General features: G+C 36.2%; 2 protein-coding genes across 2 annotated transcripts in view; one reads left to right on the forward strand and one right to left on the reverse strand.

The window, feature by feature from the left end:
* Positions 1 to 5,762, forward strand: part of CENPJ (centromere protein J) — an 80,682-nt gene extending 74,920 nt beyond the window's left edge. Inside the window, exon 16 of the mRNA XM_012723135.1 lies at positions 5,463 to 5,762. Within this exon, the coding sequence (XP_012578589.1) occupies positions 5,463 to 5,655 (193 nt within the window). The 3' untranslated portion in view covers positions 5,656 to 5,762. The remainder of the gene's footprint in view (positions 1 to 5,462) is intronic.
* A 6,494-nt stretch (positions 5,763 to 12,256) lies between these two features.
* The window catches only part of RNF17 (ring finger protein 17), a 134,328-nt gene continuing 125,936 nt past the window's right edge, over positions 12,257 to 20,648 (reverse strand). Inside the window, exons 32-36 of the mRNA XM_012723193.1 lie at positions 19,652 to 19,820; positions 16,713 to 16,848; positions 14,390 to 14,579; positions 12,795 to 12,894; positions 12,257 to 12,307 (exon numbers count right to left, since the gene is read on the reverse strand). Coding sequence (XP_012578647.1) covers positions 12,796 to 12,894; positions 14,390 to 14,579; positions 16,713 to 16,848; positions 19,652 to 19,820 — 594 coding nt within the window. The 3' untranslated portion in view covers positions 12,257 to 12,307; position 12,795. The remainder of the gene's footprint in view (positions 12,308 to 12,794; positions 12,895 to 14,389; positions 14,580 to 16,712; positions 16,849 to 19,651; positions 19,821 to 20,648) is intronic.

The following is a 20,648-nucleotide window of genomic DNA, read 5'->3' on the forward strand; positions in this document are numbered from 1 at the left end:
CAGGGTGTTTTCGTTTGGGTTAAAACTTGTAGTAAGTGAGTCTATAGTCCGTTTTCAGTCCTCAATTCCTATGCAGGCTTGGACACGGTGATCTCTGGTCTTTACTCTGCCGCCATCTTCCGGAAGTCCTTCTTTTTAACTTTTTAAAGTCTGATATAAGTATAGATGTTACTGCCTTCTTTTAGTCCATTTCCTTTATTTGTTGGGTGGGGATATTCTTTTGTGTCCATATTTTTGTGATTTGGAATTTGACTATTTTCTGTGGTGTATTATTCCCAAAAGGGCCTATGTGGTGATTTCTATTTTTATTTATTCTATTTGGCTTTGTTCAGTGCTTTGTGGCCCTGTACTGCTGGTGGTGGCAGGCATGACTTCTGATTTTTCTTGCTGATGTATGAAATATCTGTCCTCATGTCTGAGCTTTGGCTTGGGACACATTTGGACTCCTATCATGGTTGGTATTGTTCTGAGCTGTGATTTTCTCCAGGAACCTCTTCTTTTCCTGTCCCCACTACATAGGTCTGGGACTTGATATCTTAGCTAGTGGTAATAGAGGATCTCTTATGGAGCATTGCATCTCCAGACACATGCTGAAGCCAAGACTGTTGCGTGGTGCTTGCAGGCAGAGTGGGATTTGTTTTCTGTTGAACTTCTAGGTCCCGCTAGGTGTGTCTCAGAAGAATACAAAGATTGAAAGAGAATAAGGAGTGATAGAGGGATAAGAGGGAAAAGGAGTATGGTACAGAAATCTAAAGGGAACAAAGGTGAGAGAAGAAAAAAAGGGCTGGGTGGGGGAAGAGGTATGAGGAGGAGGAATATGAAGGAATGTAATAGACAAGAAGAGAGAGTAATAATGGTAAGGAAAAGGGGAGAAAAGAAAAATAGAGGAATGAAAAACAGAGAAGACAGAAAGGAAAACAGACATTCCAAACAGATGGAAAAATGCTTCTCAGAACTCTGATGGCTCCCAGTCAGCTAGTCATTTTCGTTTTAGTATGGTCTGCTGGGGAGGGTCACAGGAGTAAGTAGTATATAGTCTTCTCAGCACCAGCTGTCTCCCTTATCGCCCGTGTATTGTGTAGAGGGAATATTAAAAATGCACAAAGGATGTAGGTTGGACTTCAGCTGTGGTTTTGGGAGGATCAGCACTCTTCCTGGGCCTCTGAGGTAGTTGGGGTGGGTGATGGGGCTCCTGAGGCCACCTTGCTTCTGAGGGCTTGGGTTACCAAGAGGCCCTGATGTAGGGAACAGCCTAGGAGGCTCTCCAATGTCTTTCCTGGCGGTAAGTGCAACCAGTTAAATGGTCCCATTGGTCCCCCAGGATGAGGGAGGGAGGGAAGGCGCCACAACAAAGGGGCTCACACCCACACGCAGCACTGTGTGCCTCTGCTGAGGCCCTGTTTGTCTTTATCTGGAGCTCTCAGATGTCTCGTTATTCTCCTGGCATCTGGTCTCCAGGCCTTTTCTGGTTTTCTGCTTGATGATGTGGGCTGGCTTTGTGGATGGGGGAGAGAAGAGTTCTCTCCTCTCTTCTTCTGTCATTCCAATTTTTCTCTATGTCTGTGAAAATCACTGCTATTGCCCAGTTTGTCTAATATGTTTGGTTGGGTCCTCCCAGGAACTTGCTGTTACTTTTCCCTATCAGTTGTTTTTATGGGAGAACTTGATCCTAGCATTTCTTTGCTGCCATGTTGATGATGTCCAGTTAGAAACTTGATTTACAGTAGAACATCTTATACTCAGCCTTTTAATTAAAACTATGGTGCTCTGTCAAATCCAGTATATTGATTTTAGTTTTCATCCTTCCCTCCTAGAGTGTGACAGTTAATGCTGACTAACTGGAATACAACTAACACATCATAGAGTCATTTAACTGAATTCTTAAGTCTGACCAAAAAAATTAATTCAAATAGGATAGGAATTTTGTATGGTTATGATAGTGTTTTTCCTTAACATAGTCTGAAACTTTCCTGGTTCTCAACTAGATAAACTATCCTTTGAGTGATTTTACAAAGTTTTACATTTGTTACACTTACATTAGAAATTTTCTATAATGAAAAGTAGAAAAAATGTTAAAAACTTGTGCCCATTCATCTTCATAAAATCTTTCAGCTTGGGCCCTCCCTGGTGGCGCAGCGGGTTGGGGCATAGCACTGGGAGGCTTAGGCCGCTTCCTCATGAGTTCGATCCAGCCTGCCCCGGAGGTGACCACGTGGCGTGGCAGACCTCTCCTGGCCCGCCCAACGCTCCCCTCAGCGGTGTACTTCGTAGATCTGCCTGTTCTGCTCCCCTCTCCCTCTGGTGGGTCCCTTCGCCCTCCGCATCTCTGGCCTGTACCCCAGCTCTAAGTGAATAAATGGATAAATCTTTAAAAAAAAAAAAAAATCTTTCAGCTAATGTTTTATCATCTACATTCAAGGTTCCCAAGTATTAGTTCATTCAAAACTATTTTGGTAATCATGCATTAAATACAACTGGAGGGATTGTTCAATTGTAGAGTGCTGACCCTGTCCCATTGATTTGCATAATTTATTAGGTGACCTGGGCTAAGGGAGTTATCTTTAACACTTGACAAGATATAAGCCATTATATTCATAGGAAATTTGAGAAATAGCCAAAATAGAAAGAAAAAAAATATATTGAGTGATGCAAATCATGAACCCTAACTTTGATTTCTAACTTTACATTATGACCATGTTATTAAAAAATTATTGAATTACCATTGATTTAAATCATTGCTAGGATTTTGGAAGTTTAGCTTCTCCCCACTTAGGTGTTGTCACCATAGGGCACCCACAAACAAAACACTCATTGTCCTCCACAACTGCCATTTGTGCTTTCGCCCTACCTATCCTGTTTTTACCACTGCCCTTCTGGATATCTCTTTGTTCTATGGTCAAATTCAATGACTGATTTAAAGTTTGTCTTTGACCCCACGTTAGGGTTCTTTATAACTCTTAACAGGGTGGTCCCCAAGAAAAGGGGATGTTCTACGTTCTGTGTCCCACCCCAAACTTTCCCTTTCCCTGGGGCCACCCTGTTACATAACCACATTTAAGGGACCCCATCCAGTATTTTTCTTTCTCCTTACAGCTTGTTTTTCTAAAGTTATACCTTCCAGCTCAATCCATGTTGTTCCAAAGGCTTAAGTGTATCTTTTTTGATTGTTAAGTATTTCATTGTACACACACACACGCACACACACACCACATCTTCTTGATCCACTCATTTGTTTGGGGCATTTAGCATTGTATTTTTATATTCTTTGGGTAGATGCCTAGGAGATTAAAGTCAAGAAGTATAAAATTGCCATTCCTTTTTTTTTTGTATGGATTGCTTTAGCTATTTCCATGTCTTATGGTTCTATATGAATTTCAGCAATGTTTATTACATCATTTTGAAGAATGCCACTTAAATTTTGATAGGAATACAATGAATACAAAAATCAGTTGCCTTCTTATAGACAAAAGAATGAAAAGTGGATTCCTTTTATATCCTTGCCTAATTATTCAAGGTAGGACTTGCAAGTCTACATTCAGTAGTAGTGAGTGATAAGAGTAGACATCCTATATGATGATCATTTTGACAGTGTTGATTCTCCCAGCCCATGAATAGGGAATATCTTTTTTGTGTGTCTTCTATGTTAATAATGTTTTATAGTTTTCTCTAGTGTAGATCTCATTTGCCTACTTTGTTAGGTTTACTCAAGTATATTTTTGTGTGTATGTATGAGATTGTAAATGAGATCATTTTCTTAGTTTCTTCCTCTTTTCATTCTTTGTCTTATAGGAAGGCAACTAATTTTTGTATTCTATAACCTGCCAGCTTGCTGAACTGGCTTTATTGGCTTAATTAGCTTTTTTTTTTTTTTTTTAAGATTTATTTGTGCATACAGAACTGGGGTACAGGCCAGAGGTTTAGAGGCGGTGAGAAGATTCACCAGAGACAGAGTAGGGAGCAGAACAGGCAGATCTACGAAGTACACTGCTGAGGGGAGCAGCGGGTGGGTCAGGAGAGGTCTGCCACACCATGTGGTCACCTCCGGGGCAAGCAGGAATCGAACTCATGTGGAGGTGGCTTTAGCTTCTCAGTGCTGTGCTTTAACCCGCTGAGCCACCAGGGAGTGCCCTTAATTAGCTTTTAAGAGGAGTCTTAAGGCGTCTTTGAATTAATTATCTGCAAATAAAGATAGCTTTACTTCTTTCCTGATTTGGATTCCTTTTCTATCCTTGCCTAATTATTTAAGGTAGGACTTGCACTTCTGTATTCAAGAGTAGTAATAAGAGTAGATATCCTTGTTTTGTACCAGTTTTTTTCTGGAAAGCTTTCAGTTGTTCACCATTGAGAATTATGTTAGTTTGGGTTTTTCAAAGAATGGCTTTTATTATGTTATGTCTCATAAATCCTCAGGTTGAGGATTCTCATCAAAAATAGATGTTGAATATTATAAAATGCTTTCTTGGCATCAGTTGACCATATGTGGTTTAATCTTTTTATTGATATGTTGAATTATGTTGAGATTTGGATGGACCATCCCTTTGTCCCTGGTATAAATCCTATTTGGTCCCGGTTTATAGTCCTTTTTAAATGCTTTGTTGGGTTTGTTTTACTAAGATTTTCTTTTGTTTTTTAAATTTATTTATTTATGCATACAAAACAGGGGTATAGGCCAGTGTGCAGGGACAGTGGGAGGATTCGCCAGAGACACAGTGGGGAGCAGAACAGGCCAACTGATAAAGTATACTGCTGAGGGGAGTGGCGGGTGGGCCAGGAGAGGGCTGCTGCACCTTGTGGGTCATCTCCGGGGTGGGGATTGAACTCCTGCTGAAGTGGCTTTAGCTTCTTAGTGCTGTGCTTTAACCCGCTGCGCCACCAGGGAGGGCCTTGGTTTGCTAAGATTTTACTGAGGAGTTTTTTGTCTTTTTTTCTTTAGGGCAATTATACCTATATTTAAGGGTTTGGTTTGACTCTCTCTCACACACACACTAAGTAATATGCTTAGTATGAAGTAATTTCTATAGTTGGTTTTTCTGTTCTATTGCTTTAAAACAAATCTTAGTCTGATTATGTCCCTCCCCAAGAACAAAGTTTTCTTTTCCAGCCTGATAAAGAGCACTCAACAGGCTTTTAACTTCATGGAAAAAAAAGTGTAAAAGCTGAAAACCCTATTTTAGGATATAGTTCCTAATTTTATAACTTGGATATATAAATCTAAGTATTTCATTATAAAATCATAAATTCATTAATGTGATTTTCTTGGGCACATAAATGCTAGTGTAGTCATTCATTCTATCCACCTGCAGCAGAAATACTGGAGAGATTTTGCAAAAGTATTGTTCAAGGAAATGAACCAAGGGGTGTTTCTAGGGAAGAAATTATTGCCAGAATCAAAAGGCTACTTTTACGTAGTTTTCCTTGAGTACATTTTGCATTATTAAAGAAATTCTATTTTAAATTTACAGAGATGGCAACAAAATCATAGAGTTTAATAATGGCCAGAGAGAACTACATACTTCCCAGTTCAAGAGACGGGAATATCCAGATGGTACTGTTAAAACTGTATATATGAATGGTCATCAAGAAACAAAATACACATCTGGTCGAGTAAGAGTTAAAGACAAGGATGGTAATGTTTTAATGGATACAAAATTATAATGATCCTTGTGAGTAATCATGAAATAACACTAACTTGATTTTCTTATACATTCATGTGGGTTCTGTGAATTTATACTCCGTGTGTTTGTACATGTGGAAGATTATGTTTGAACTCTAAAATAAAAATTTATAGCTTATTTTAAATTCACCTTTTCTGTCTTTGTATGGTTAACCACATGATTAAGGAAGGTGGTATTATTTGGTTATATAAACCATATAGATCTAAAAAAAAATTTATGTATTCTTTATAACCTACTACAACCTGATAAACACAGTAGCTAGAATATCACATGGATTTTCCACCAGTACATCAGCCATAGGACAAGGACTTGTACAGAATGTTTACTTAGGGGATAAGAACATTTCTGTAGTCAAAAATACTACTCTATTCAGTGTTCAGCCATTAGTGCCTTTGAGTAAACACGAGCCTTATAGTGCCTACTTTTTCACTTTGAGCCCCAAGCTGCACTCAGGAAGTGCATTCCACTAGCACCCTGAGAGCAAATACAAGTCCTATACTGGGGCTTGAAGGATCTAGCTTTTTATCATGGGCTCCCAGCTGCACCTGAGAAATGTATCCCATTATCTCTGAACCAACAGTGCCTCCTAGCAGACCTGGGCTTCACACTTCCACTAAGCACCTTGTTTTTAACTCAGGCCATCAGCTTCTTGGGAGCAGATGTAAGCCCAAGTTTGGACCTTATAAGCGCCTAGCTTTATACCAAGAGGGACCTCAGCTGCACCTGGAAACTGCGTCCCATTCAATGCTCAGCCACCAGTGCTGCATGAGCGGATTCAAGCCCCAATATAGGCTGCATTGAGCATCTTATATCATGGATCTTAAGCAACCCTTGGCCACCAGAAACAATCCTGAGCTACCACTTCTGAACAAGGTAAGGTCCCAATGACTCAGCCTCTTGACACACCTCCCTAACCCTCCCAGCTACTGGAACAGGCCTGGAAGTGCTTTGAGGGAGGCTATAGCATCAACCCACATCCTACAAGACCCTATTAGTTGTCCCACAATTAAGTGAACTCCCAGGACAGCAGGAGAACAGGACCACACACAACAAAAGCCCCAGCCTCAGCAGAGCAAACCCAATGCAGGCTATGGAAAGAAAGAAAATATCAATGGTCAAGCAAGCACTCCAGGGAACAGCACACCATGAGAGAAAACAAAGCCCCAGAACTAAACCACAAATACATGGAAGAGTTTCTCTACGTATCAGATATCAAGATGGCCATGATTAAGAAAGGTAAAGAATGGGAACAATGCAAAGTACACTTAGAAAAGGAAATGAATACTATGAGAAACACAATGAACAGAAGGTTGAAATTGAAATTTTAAGCAATAAAATGAAAGATTTACAGATGGAAGCAAAATATCAGGAGTAAGCCATGAAAGTAGAATAACTCAAATGGAAGAATTAATGAGTACTCTCAAAGATGAAAGGAGACAGAAAAGAATAACAACAGAAAAAAGAATAAAGAGTGAGTCCAGGATTTTCTCATACTATGAGGAAAGGAAATATAAGAATCATAGGAATCCCAAAAGAAGAGAAATAGAGAAGGGAACTGAGAATTTATTTAGGGAAATAGTGGAGAACTCTCCAAACTTAAAGAGGAACTAAACCTAAAATATAAGTAAATAGAACAACTAGCTGTCTAAATAAAAAAACTACAGCAAAATATAGTGAATTTTTCAAGAGTCTTAAGACAAAAAAATAATGAAGCTGGGGGGGGAGGGAATGACCAATAAAAGGACATCAATTAAACTAATGTTGGATCCTTCTAAAGAAACATTAAGTACAAGAAGAGTATGCAATGACACATTCAAAATACCTCAAGAAAAAATATCCCAGCCCAGAGTATTCTGCAATGTTTTCTTTCCTGTGTGATGGAAAAATAAGGACCTTCTCAGACAAAAATCTTAGCAAGAGTATACATCTATTAAACTCTCCCTCTAAGAAATATTAAAAGCAGCCTTAGGAACTAGACAGGAGAATGAACAAAAAGAACTGAATAAGGAATTAAATAAACCACAGACGTAGGAACAAAATGGTAGTGAAGGACATATAAGTGTCAATAATCCGTCTGAGCCCACCAATAAAAAGACCCAGAGTATAAGGTTGGGTTAGGAAACAATTTTCTCTGCCACCAGAGATAAGGATAAACACAGACTGAAAGTAAAGGGATGGAAAACAATCCAGTGAGCAAATGGCACCAAAAGGAAGTCAGAAACAGTCACATACTTATCAGACAAAATAGACTTCCAGTTTATAAAAGTAATGAGATATAAGATTAGACACTATAATAATCAAGGGAACACTGTAACAGGATGACATAACACTCAAACATATATACTCACCAAATGAAGTAGCACAAAAATGCATCACAAAACTACTGTCAAATTTTAAAACAGACATTGGAGAAAACACATATGTGGTTGGAGATTTCAGTACCTCAGTCTCATAATGAATAGGTAAATGAGACAATGACATAGTCACTATAAACAAGGAGCTAGACCACATGTATCTAATAAACCTTTACAGGGGACTATAACCCCCAAATGCCAAATACACATTTTCTCAAGTGCACAAGGTCATACTTCAGGAATGACCTCATAGTGGGTCACAAAACAAATATTAATAAATTCATGAAGACAAAAATCATACCTACTTATCTTCTCTGACCAGCAGAGGACTGAGCTGCAAATGAACTATATAAACAGGGGATACTTTAATAGTAGAGACTGAATAATACACTACTGAAGGACAACAGGCATAATGAAATAAAAAGTGAAATAAAAAAACTTATCTTGAGGTAAATGATAATGAGGAAACAATAGAATGTTTGAGATACAGCAAAAACAGTTCTGTGAGGGATGTATATACCATCACAGGCCCAAATTAAGAAACTAGAAAGAATCTAAACACAACTTGTTTCTTATCAAAGAAATTAGAAAAAGAGGAGAACAACCAGAAGAAGAAGGGAAATAATAAAAGTTAGAGCAGAAATAAAAGTCCAAAAGATAAGTGAAACCAAAAGCTGACTCTTTGAAAAAATAAAACTAACTTCTAGGTTGGATTGCTACAAAAAATGAGGATAGAAACTCAAATAGGATCAAAAATGAAAGAAGTTACAAGAGACAGTGTAGAAAGTCAGACGGTAATAAGAGACCTGAATAAATACTCATATTCAAACAAATTCAACCTAGATGAAATGGACAGATTTTTAGAATTATCCAATCATCTAAGACCGAATAGGGAAGAAAGAGAAAATTTGAACAATCCAATTCCAAGTAGGAAATTGAAACAGTGTTCAAAACACACAAAAACAAAAGTCTAGGACAAGATAGCTTCACAAGCAAGTTCTTACCTTGAAGATAAACTAATATCTATACTGCTCAGACTCGTTACAAAAAATTGAGATGGAATTCTTTTAAACACATTGCATGAGGCCACATTACTCTAAACACCAAAGACAACACAAAGAAAACTACACACTAGTCTAATGAGCACAGTTGCAAAAATCCTTAATAAAATCTTAGCAGACTGATTAAAAAAATGCATTGAAAGGGTTTCATACCAGGAACACAATGATAGTTCAACATACAAAAATCTATCAGTGTAACACAACACATCAACAGAAAGAAGGAAAAAAAAAACGATCATATCAATAGATACTGACAATGCATTTGATAAGACTCAGCATGTATTTAGGATAAAAATGTTTGGAAAATGGGATAAATGGAACATAGCATAATAAAAACCATATATGAGAAACCTACAGTTAGGTCATTCTCAATGGCAAAATACTAAAAGCTTTTCCACTAAGATCTGGGACAAGGATGTCCACTCTAAATTCTACTATTTAACATAGTATTATAAGTTCTACTTAGAGCAGTTAGATAAAGAAGGCCATAAACAGAATCAAAATTAGAGAAGCAAAGCTATCATTATTTGCAGATGACAAGAGAATCCCAAGGACTCCATAGAAAAAGTAACTGAAATATTAAACCAGTTCATCAAAGTGGCAGGATAGAAAATAAACAGAAAAATCAGTTACCATCCAATAGACAAATAGTGAATTAGAAGAAATTACAGAAGCCATCCCATTTATGTCTCTCTCACACGCAAAATTAAACCAAAGTAGGAAGAACTTTATAAGGAAAACTATAGAATATTATTAAAATAGAGGAAGACACAAATGTTAAGATTTACCTTGTTCATGAATTGGAAGACTAAACATTGTCAAAATTACCATCTTTTCCTAAAGCAATTTACAGATTCAGTGCAATCCCAATAGCAATTTCCAAGGAAGTATAACAAACATTAATAAAACCCCAAAAGGACCAATTATAAGTAGTGAAAGTGAAACTAATCTAAACGTTCCCCAAAACAAAAGCCAAAGTTCATAGACAACTATAAGTCGGAGACATCTGCAGAGGAGATGGAGGGAGAGGGATCAAAACAGAGGAGGGAAGAAGGAACTATGGTGATAGTGCATGGGTGAATTGGTGGTAGTAATTCTATTAGCACTACACCCAAGAGAAGAAAGCATACAGTTACAAAAATGAACAGTGATGTATAAATAATAATAAATTTCACAAACCACAAGTGCTGGTGAGGGTTTTAGCGGGAAAAAATTTCTTAACACTGCTGATTAGAAAGTATACTGGTCCATCCTTAGAAAAAAAGTGCAGGGATTTCTGAAAAGGCTAAAAATGGATTTACTATATGACCCAGCAATCCATTACTAGGTATATATCCAAAGATCATAAAATACAAATTGTAAAGGGAACTTGCATGCCTATGTGGAAACAGCCTAAATGCCCCAGAACAGATGAGTAATCAAGAAGATATGGTATATATACTTAATCAGTGATCAAAAAAAGATAAACTCATGTTATTTGTGGTAATATGGATGGAACCGGAAGGATTATTCTAGGCAAAGTGAGCTAAAAGGAGAAAGATAAGTTCTGGATGGTTTTACCTATATTTGGAATCTGGAGAAACCAAGTAAAGAGTCTGAAAAAGACAAACTGTGAGATTCACTCTTGATAGCAGACTACAGATGTGAGAATCAGGAGGGGAGAGGCTAGTAGAGGGGGGTAGCAGAGAACATGGTAGAAGAGTGTGATTGAGCACTGTTTGCACTTTGGTCGTGGCAAAAGTATAGTGATCATACCTGGTAGGAGAAATCTTACACTGTCAAAAAATAAAGATGTGTAGAAAATAAATATCAAACCAACCTCCTCATATTACTATCTTCAGTTGTAACAAAATTAAAAGCATTTTTTTGTTCTACATTTTCTTGTAATAGAATGGAAAATTAAAACAATCAGTACAATTAGACTGAATAGTAAAATGGTATTATTCTTACAGATAATCTCATAAAAGTATTTATACTTAGAATAGATGTGACATGAAAAAATCAGTGTAGGATGGTAGGCTGCCAGAAGGAAGGCAAGTCACCAACATGTGTATTTATATAATTATTACAGCCTATATAATATGTCAAGTCTTGGCAATGACTCAGAAAATAAAAGCTCCATGTATCAATTCTGGGTGATTTAAAAACTAAGTATGAAAAACTCTTAATATTTTTCAAGGACAACAAAGAGTTACTGTAGAATAGAGGGTTTTTAAGACATAGGAAGCATAAACCTGAAAATAATGAGTGAAAAGTTTGTCCAAATACCACAAAAAAAGAGAAGAGATAAACCACAGAGTGGGAGAAGATATATTCCTGACAAAGGATTAACATCCAGAACATACAAATAATTCTCATAAAGCAGTAAGGAACTCAATAGATAAATTGTTCACAACCGCATGTGAACAAACAACAAGTGATTAACTCTGCTAAACCAGTGAATGCATATTAACATGTATCCTTTCATATTTCATTTGAAATGTTATATTCTTGCCAATAATATTCTGTCATACTATATATTGGCAACAAATTCAGACTACTGATTGTGGAGTAAGTTGTTACAATTTTTTTGAAGAAACTACACTCCATTAACAGTAAATTCCACTACTAAATAAATATACTAGGAAATCTTCACCTACACCAGGTGTATAGGAGGAATATTTATAATTGAGAAAAGCTGATAACAACATAAATATCTAGCAATAGAATAAATTCTACAGATGAATATAAGATGAAAGTGAATAAAACAGTATATTAACATGGGTAAATAGCACAAATGAGAAAATGAAAGAAATTGTGAAAGTTCAGATTAAAAATATGTATAGTGCTGTTAAATCCCAGTACCTTGTTTATGAATGCATCCATACATTATAATGTTTATAAGAATGATTAACACTAAATTCACAACAGATTGTTCATAGGACTATAGGGCCCTACAATTTTATAGATGATGTCTTATTTCTTGAAATGAATAAATATTAATTATACAATGGACTAAAATATTTTTCCCTAAGGTATTTAGTTTACAAATAACAGTAGAACAAGAAAATATTTCAGAAACATTTATTATCAAGTTCCCCAATTTCTAAGTTAAAAAAAATTCTAAAAGTTAACAAAAGAAGCACCACTGCAGGAGTAGTCAAGAAATTAACTTTGAAATGGTCTAAATGTAACAAAAAATTCTTCTGGGTTGCTATAGGTGCTCTATACTGTATACCTGAAAAACAAAATGCATGTCATTTTACCTTTGCTTAATGTTGGTGTTCAAATATAGTTAATAAGTCACTGCTACATTTATATACATTAATAAAAATTAACAAAGAAATCAGCTGGTTACCCAAGAACTTTAATAACTTTGCTCTTAAAGACATTGGCTACTTGATATATAGCACTTGATAGCATACCACATGTGCTTAGATTATCATCTGCACTTTTGCTTATCCCCATACCTTTTTGGTGCTATAAATATTACAGTTATTCTAAATATTCTTACAGATAAGGGACCTCTTTGGTATTGGTGTTTATTAAGTAGAAGGGAATAGGAAGAAAATCTAGAAGAGAAATTTCTGTTGAATTTTGTTGTGATTCCTTTGAGAAATCAAGGAAAGTCCAAAGATGCATTTTGGACAATTAGCATTAATCTCTGCTATGTTAATCACATGCCTTAATGCTAACTACAGAGTGAAGGTGGTCATAATACTTACATTATTCATCTTGGTCTGCAAGCCCCATTTCTATTAGTGACATATGAACTGGATACTGATTATCTTCATATAAAGTCACTATTTGTTCTGGTGCCTGAGCCTAAAATGAAAAGTAATTATCAAAAAACAAAACACAATAATGCTTTGCTGCCTTTTCCTTCCTACATTTGGCTGACATCAGACAGGAGGGAAAACATGCTAAATTTATCCATAATAAACTTGCAAAAGGTATTTTTGATGGTTTCACTCTCTGCTAAATCCCATTCTTCTTCTTTATTTAAAATGTAACTCTTCCCCAAATGTAACGTTTCCTAAGTGGAACCACTGGGATCAAACTATCTTCCTTGCTAAAATTCACTTAACATAAAGCATATATTTATGTATAAGCTGAACAAAATTTGAATATGAATAAAACATTTGCTCTGTATTTTCACTGACTTCTTTCAAGAAACCTTATATAAACTATTTATACTACTCTGCACAGGGGCATGATACAGAAGTTTTCAAATGGCACTTTTTATTAATAGCATTGTGTCATTAGTGGCACAATGGGTTAGGACTTAGCACTGCAAGCTAGCTGCAGCTGTTTCAGTGAGAGTTTGATCCCTGGCCTTTGAGGTGATTCACAAGGTGCGGCAGACCTCTCCTGACCCACCCGTTGCTCCCCTTAGCAGTGTACTTCACCCATCTGCCTGTTCTGCTCCTCACTCTGTCTCTGATGAAGCCTCTCATCACCCCTACACCTCTGGCTTGTTACCCCAGTTTTGTATGAATAAATCTTAAAAAAAAAAAAAACAAACTCAATTTTTGCACAGCCAGTGCTATTAGAGACCCCAAAACAATAGGTGGACTACGGTGAATAGAAGAATGTTTTCTTCTAGAGGGGTTGTTGCTATACACTCCAGCTGACTGCTATTTTGGAAGGGAGATCTTGGAATTCCTATTTTTAGTTTGCTTAGCAGAGTTTAGAAATACCAAAGCTTTTAGTAAAAATTTCCAATTTTAAACACTGCACTCAAATGTGGGTGCAGCCAGATCTGCCTGTGGACTGCTCCTTTGTGACCTGCTATGTCTCTAAAGGAAGGAAGTTTCATATTGATGCATTTCTATAACTTTGATCACAATTCCCATTCTGATCTTTCCTACTCAACTTTTAGGATACAGCTCAAATGGCCTTCCTCATCCTTATTCAAAAAGTACTTGGGTACCTACAAAACTCAAAGACCATCATCTGATCTCAAGACAGAAATAACCATTCTTCCTTGCACTCCTTCCCCAAATTACTATATCACTTTTATAGTACTTATTTCATTTGACCCTGTATTAATTAGTGATTCATGTTTCCCTCATTGACTTAGAAATTTCTTGATTACAGAATACTCATCTTGATAATCTTAGTCCATTAATTACATCAATCTGTTGTGGGGTTAATAAAAAGTTTGTTAAATATAAACTAAGATATATTTTGAGCAAGTCTTAAATTAATCCTACAGTATTTATGGCTTTATATGCTTGAAGTTATTTTTACATCTAGAGTTGCACAGACACTTCAGGAATAGAGAGCCTTGAAATAAAGATTATAATGAATAATTTACCATGGAAGAAGCATAAAGTTGTTTTCCTTGAAGACAGTCTATCATAGCCCATAATGCTTCCATGCTCCATTTGGGACAATATGGTATTCTTGTCTTTCCTGAATCTCTTAATGGAGGTTTAAACCCTGCCAAGAGAACCTTTATGGCTCGGGCTGGATACTGCATAAGGTGAAGAGGAATTTGACGCAGTCTGTCACAAAAGAAAGTCTCAAATTAGCTCAGAATGTGTCGTAAGATTCTTTAATACCTAAAACTATAAAACATGCAAAAAATGGATATGTATATTTTAAAGATTTATTTATGCATGTAGAAATGGGGGTATAGCCAGAGGTGCAGGGGCTGCAAGAGGATTCACCAGAAAGAGACTGGAGAGCAGAACAGGCAGTACACTGCTGAGGGGAGCAGGGGGCAGGTCAGGAGAGGTCTGCTGCACTGTGAGGATCACCTCCAGGGCAGGGATCGAACTCTGAAGCTGCCACTGCTTGGCTTAGCTCCACAGTGCAGCGCTCCAACCTGCGGCGACACTAGGAAGGGCCAAGGCTATATATTTTTAAGTGTGCTAAATTGATAGAATTTATGACATTGACTTTAGCAATAACTTTTGGAATACCAAAGCACAGACAACAGAAAAGCATAAATTGGATTATGTCAAAATTTAAAATGTGCAAAGGGTACAATCAGAATTGGCAAACTCAGGATATATTCATTTATAAACAGGCCTTCTTTAAAGATCTGTAAGCCAATAAACATGAAAAGGTGCTTCATACTACTAATTGTCAGGAAAATGCAAAATGAAGATGCGGGAGCTAGCACTGAGCTAGCACTTCATGGCCACTACTGTCTCTCCATTGCTCCCACTGTTGTGCAAGCACACGCTTGCATACATCTCATATACACAAACCAGAAAATAACAAATGCTAGATTATACAGAGAAATTAGAATTCTTGGACCCTTGGTGAAAATGCAAAATGGCAAAACTTTATGGAACAGTTTGGCAGTTCTTCCAAATACTAATATTAGAATAAATAAGCATATGATCCAGCAATTTCACTTCTGAATAAAAACACGAGAGTTTAAATTGTCTTGAAGGCAGCTGTACACCCATATTTATAACAGCATTTCACAATAGCGAAAAATTGGTATAATTCAAAGTAGATGAAAGAATAAGTATGTACAATGATAGAGTATTATTCAGGTTTAAGAGGGAAAAAATTCTGATACATACTACAATATGGATGAAATGTGAAGGTATTATGTTAAGTGAAATGATTCAGTCACAAAAAGTTAAGTATTTTATGATTCCACTTATATGTGATAACCACAATAGTCAAATTTAATGAGACAGAAAGCAGAAGGGTGGCATGTGATGAAGGGAGGGTTCTGTAGTGTGTAGTGTGTACAGAATTTCAGTTTTCCAAAATGAAGAGTTCTGGAGATTGTTTGCAAAATAATGTGTCATTAAACACTACTGAAACATATATTTAAAAATAGTTAAGATGTTTTATTTTTCCACAAAGAAAATGTTACACATTAAAACCCCAAAATGACAAGTGTCGAGGAAGTAGAGAAATTGGAACACTTGTGAATTGCTGGTGAGAATGTAAAGTGTAAAAAGTTCAGCAGTTCCTCAAAACACTAAACAGAATTACCATATGGTCCAGTAATTCTATTATATATCCAAAACAACTGAAAGCAGGGACTCAAACAGGTATTTGTGTATCAGTGTTCCTTGCAGCTTTAATAAACAAAAGATGGAAACAACTCAAATGTCCATGGAATGGATAAAGTGTATTTATGGCAAAATTATCATATAGCCATTGATTCTGGTACATGATACAATTGAACAAAACATCAATGATAACATTATTTTAAGTAAAATGAAGCCAGACACAAAAGGATAAATATTGCAAGATTACTTGTATATATTTGATATGTGTGTGTGTGTGTGTGTGTGTGTGTGTGTGTGTATGCGTGAAATAGGCAAATCATATGGGTAAAGTTGAACTGAGGTACCAGAAACTGGAAGAATGGGAATGGAATGTTACTGTTAAATGGGTATAGAACCTGTTTGGGATTATGAAATATCCTGAATATGAACAGTGGTGATAGCCCCGAGTAACTGTATACTTAAAAGTGACTAAGCCCCATAAGTTCTGTGATACATATTTTACCAAATTTTAAAAACTTAACTCCTAATATGTAAAGATCTTTAAAAATAATCATTTGAAAGCTCTTTTAAAAGCAAAATCCCAATAACTATATTAAAAATGAAAACTAAAATTCCTAATTCAGCTAAGTTAACTTTAAAAAAAGAAACCACCACCTGTTTGTTGTCAGCTTTTCAGTTGATCCATAATCAACGAACTGTACCAAGACAGCCAGAGGATTAAATTCTTTAATGGAAACAATTTTTGCTCTATACCATAGGCCATCATCATATTCTGCAAGGCAAGGCATTTCTGGAAAAAAGGAAAATTGCATTGTCTTTTATTTTCTTAAAATGTTTTTAATGTAGAAAAGAAAAAAGAAAATAGCAACCATAAGCCTATCAACTAGAATTAAACATTCAACAAATGGTGATAGGTTGGCTTCTGCTATGTTCTGTTCCTATTTTATAAACGTTGCTTTTATGTCTTGCTTCTCAATTCCCAGTTAATTAGCTTAGGCCATCCTTTCACTGCCCCAACCTCTTAAACTCTCCACATCTGTTTTCATTTGGGCCATCATCTTATGCAAAGGATGTCAATATAGTGCCTATTTTTCCTGCAATTAATTTCATCATCTTCCAATCTATTCTTTATAAAGCCACGGGATAAATTTTTTTTTAAATTCAATTACACTACTTGTTTAAAAATTCTTCAGTGGCATCTGCAACAATCATCTGCAATGTGACGTTATTAGTGCTGCAGTTTATAAGGTTTCTCACAATCTGTTTGCAGCCAATTCCTAGTATAAACTCTCAATGTTACCTAAATAGAACCATGACTCTATCTAGAGTGTTCCCCCCTGCTTTTTAAAAAATCTGTAATAGACATATATACTGTTTTCAAAATCACCTTGACAAAACCCCGATTCCTCCTTATTGCTTCCTCTATGTTCCTATGGCACTTACCTTTTATCTGAGCTGTTGTTTTCATAACTATACCAGGTTCACAAAGCCCTTCACTGCTAGCCCACCAGTTCTGAGCTTGTATTCTTATTGTGGGGTGTGGCACAATAAAAAGTTTGTTTATGGTGGAAAGAAGGTGCAAGAGGAGTATGGCTGCTTGGTGGTGGGTGTAACACACACACTTGTGTGATCTCTACCTCTAAATCATTGAAACCCAATGTCTCATTAAAAGAAAACTCTTAACACTTAAAAAAGAGTTTGTACATGAATACTAGGCTTCAGTAAAATTATGAAAATAGCATAGCATTACCTTCTCTTAATACACTTAGTTTCAGAATAGATGAATATACCTCAAATTGAATCTTGCTTTACTTATACCCTCCCATTCCTTATGTTATCATAGGCTCTCCTACATCCCACAAGGGAAAGTAGAGTTGTGAGAAAATGGCATTTAAATGGTACTTGACTCTAAGGTACTTTTTTTATTTCATGATTTTTATTTGAGATGTAAGCAATTTGTTGAGCATACAAAGTAAAAAATATCTCATCTAGTAGAGTTGTCAGCACAGTAAACAGCTATAAATTCTTTTAGTCCATTTTCAGCTTAAGAAGTGACTAAATTTCACCTCAAAAGTGATAGCTGTCATAGTCACAGAAAAATCTTCATGTGACTTTATTTAAATATACATATTTGCCTATGAATCAACTTACAAATATACAAACTTGAAAAAACTTCAATTGAAGAAAAATGTATAATAAAGTACACAGCTCCATTAATTATCACACTTCACAGATTGTGTGACCTCCCTTAAGAACACAATGAGGCAGGAATTATTTCTTCTACATTATAAATGTTTACTAAAAAAAGTCCATAATGAGCTTATTCTGCTCATTCAACAAATATTTATTAGCACCTACTTGAGCAAGGAGCCTTTCTCACTTTTGGTGACACCAAAGTCTCTGCCTAGTGCAATATACAACAGGAAATGGAAGGATGGAGAGTAATGGGGGCAGTGCTGCTTGATAGGGCCAGGGAAGACTACAGTGGCTGCTACACAGCCTGGTGGGAGAACATTCCAGGTAGAGGTAATAGCGAGTGCTCCTTATCAACCAAAACATGGGTCACAGCTAACTAAAATCTCATTGAGGAAAATCAGATAAGCTGTTTTCCTTATCCTTTGATTTGTGCAAAATCCAAGAATAAGCTACATCTCTTATATTGCATACTGATAAAAATGTATAGATACCACTCTTGGTACTGTGGAATTGTTAATACCAGTAACTAAATGTATTTCCCTCACAGGAGCTTCACATATACTTAATAAGAAGAATGAATTAGAAAAAAAATTATAGCAGAATGTGAACTATCCTCATAAGGTGGGACACAATTCCATTCCAAAATTATTAGTTTAGGTGGTGTATCATTAAAATTATTAGTTTATTCCAAAATGATCCCATTCCTAAATTATTAGTTTAGGTGTTGTTAAAATTACTGTCACTTGGAGTAATGCCATATTTTATGTAATGATAAAACTTAAAGCTTAGAAAACTCATCTTTCTGTAGTCAATTTTCCAATGTAGGTGAAAGTATCCAAAGAAAGTTACTTTTTCTTAGTTCACTTATACAAATGATCTTCAGAGTACCTTGAGGATTCAGAGAAGTCATGCATATGAAATGAATGTGATAAAATATCAGCTAACATGGTCTCCCATGTGGAATGCAGAGAAACAAAGGGTCAGATAAAAAAACCCTAAAAATTTGTAGAATTGAGGGAAGGGATGCTGGAGATCAACATGTGGAGGGTTCCCAGTGGACTAGAGTGGAAAACTGGGTGCCTTGGTGGTGAGTGTGAGGCAACTAATGTTGCCTCAATGAAAACAAAAATTGTAGAAATCTCATTGTAGAATTGAAGCTACTAGAGAAGGGTAAAGAACCAAATGTGGAGGTAGATCAATGGACTTGGTGGAAGACTATGGGTGCCCTGGTGGTGGCTGAGGTGTGGGCACATACATTGGGAAAAGGTGTGACACAATGGTACTCAATTAAAAAAAAAAGTTTAAATGAAAACAATCAGTTAACATTAGGAAGAGCCCAACTTCATTAGAAACAATGAATTATTAAGAAAATGTTTTCACTCAGAAATGTAGTATACCTGTCCTAAAATCTGTCAGCGGAGGAAATGTCTCCATATTCTTATTAAATATCCGCAAGGCTTCATCAAGGCTTTCAAACTCGGATTCCCAGCTGACTCCACTGTCATCTGTGTCACTATGTTGGCTAAACAGATTACAGTTTTCTACAGAATCAAGGCAAATATATACCTGGGGCCAAGGAAAGAGAAGGAAAAAAGTTTCACATTTCTATCTTTTAGTATCTTATAGACAAAAATAATGTTGCAGCCTCCAATGATGGCCCTATTGATGATTTGTAGAGTGGCTCTCCTACATCATATACACATGACCTCTGTGACAAAAGAACATGATAGAATTGTGTGACTGCTGAGGCCAGGTTATAATAAGAGACCTGTTTTTCTGTATGGATAGTTCTCCATGATGGTGCTCAAAGGGAAACAAATAGCCATGCAGTGAGTAGGCCTATGGAGAGTCTGCCCACAGGGAAAATCCTCCCTCTACGTGGTCCTACTTCCAACATCTTGATCACACTCTTATGAACATCTGTAAGCAGGCCCCAGATTCTTTTCATGTGTGTTGTTTTAAGCAGCCAAATTTTAATAATTTCTTATATAAGACAAAAATAACATTACAAAAACCATTAATAGTTGTACCTTACTATGGTCCCTGATGAAATTAAAGAGCAAATTCTTCTCTTGTTTATAAAAGAATAATTTACTGTATAAAAGGGCACTTTCTATTAAATGTATCATTTCTCCCTTGTTAGCCAAGATTTTTTAGTGCCTTATTCATTCAATCAATATTTTTTGAGTAACTACAACATATAAGGTGCTCTTTTGGATTTTGTGTGGGTACATCCATCAGTGACCAAAACATATAAAAAAATCTTTGTGTTCAAGGACTTCTATTAGTGGGGAGAAGCAAGCAAAATTAAAAGTGGCACAATTTATTAGAAGGTGGTAAATGGAATTGGAAAACAGAGTTGGTAAAAGAGCATCTAGAGGCCCTCCCTGGTGG

This window comes from Condylura cristata, unplaced genomic scaffold, assembly GCF_000260355.1.
Source record: "Condylura cristata isolate star-nosed mole 26May11 unplaced genomic scaffold, ConCri1.0 scaffold00010, whole genome shotgun sequence".
Classification (NCBI taxonomy): domain Eukaryota; kingdom Metazoa; phylum Chordata; class Mammalia; order Eulipotyphla; family Talpidae; genus Condylura; species Condylura cristata.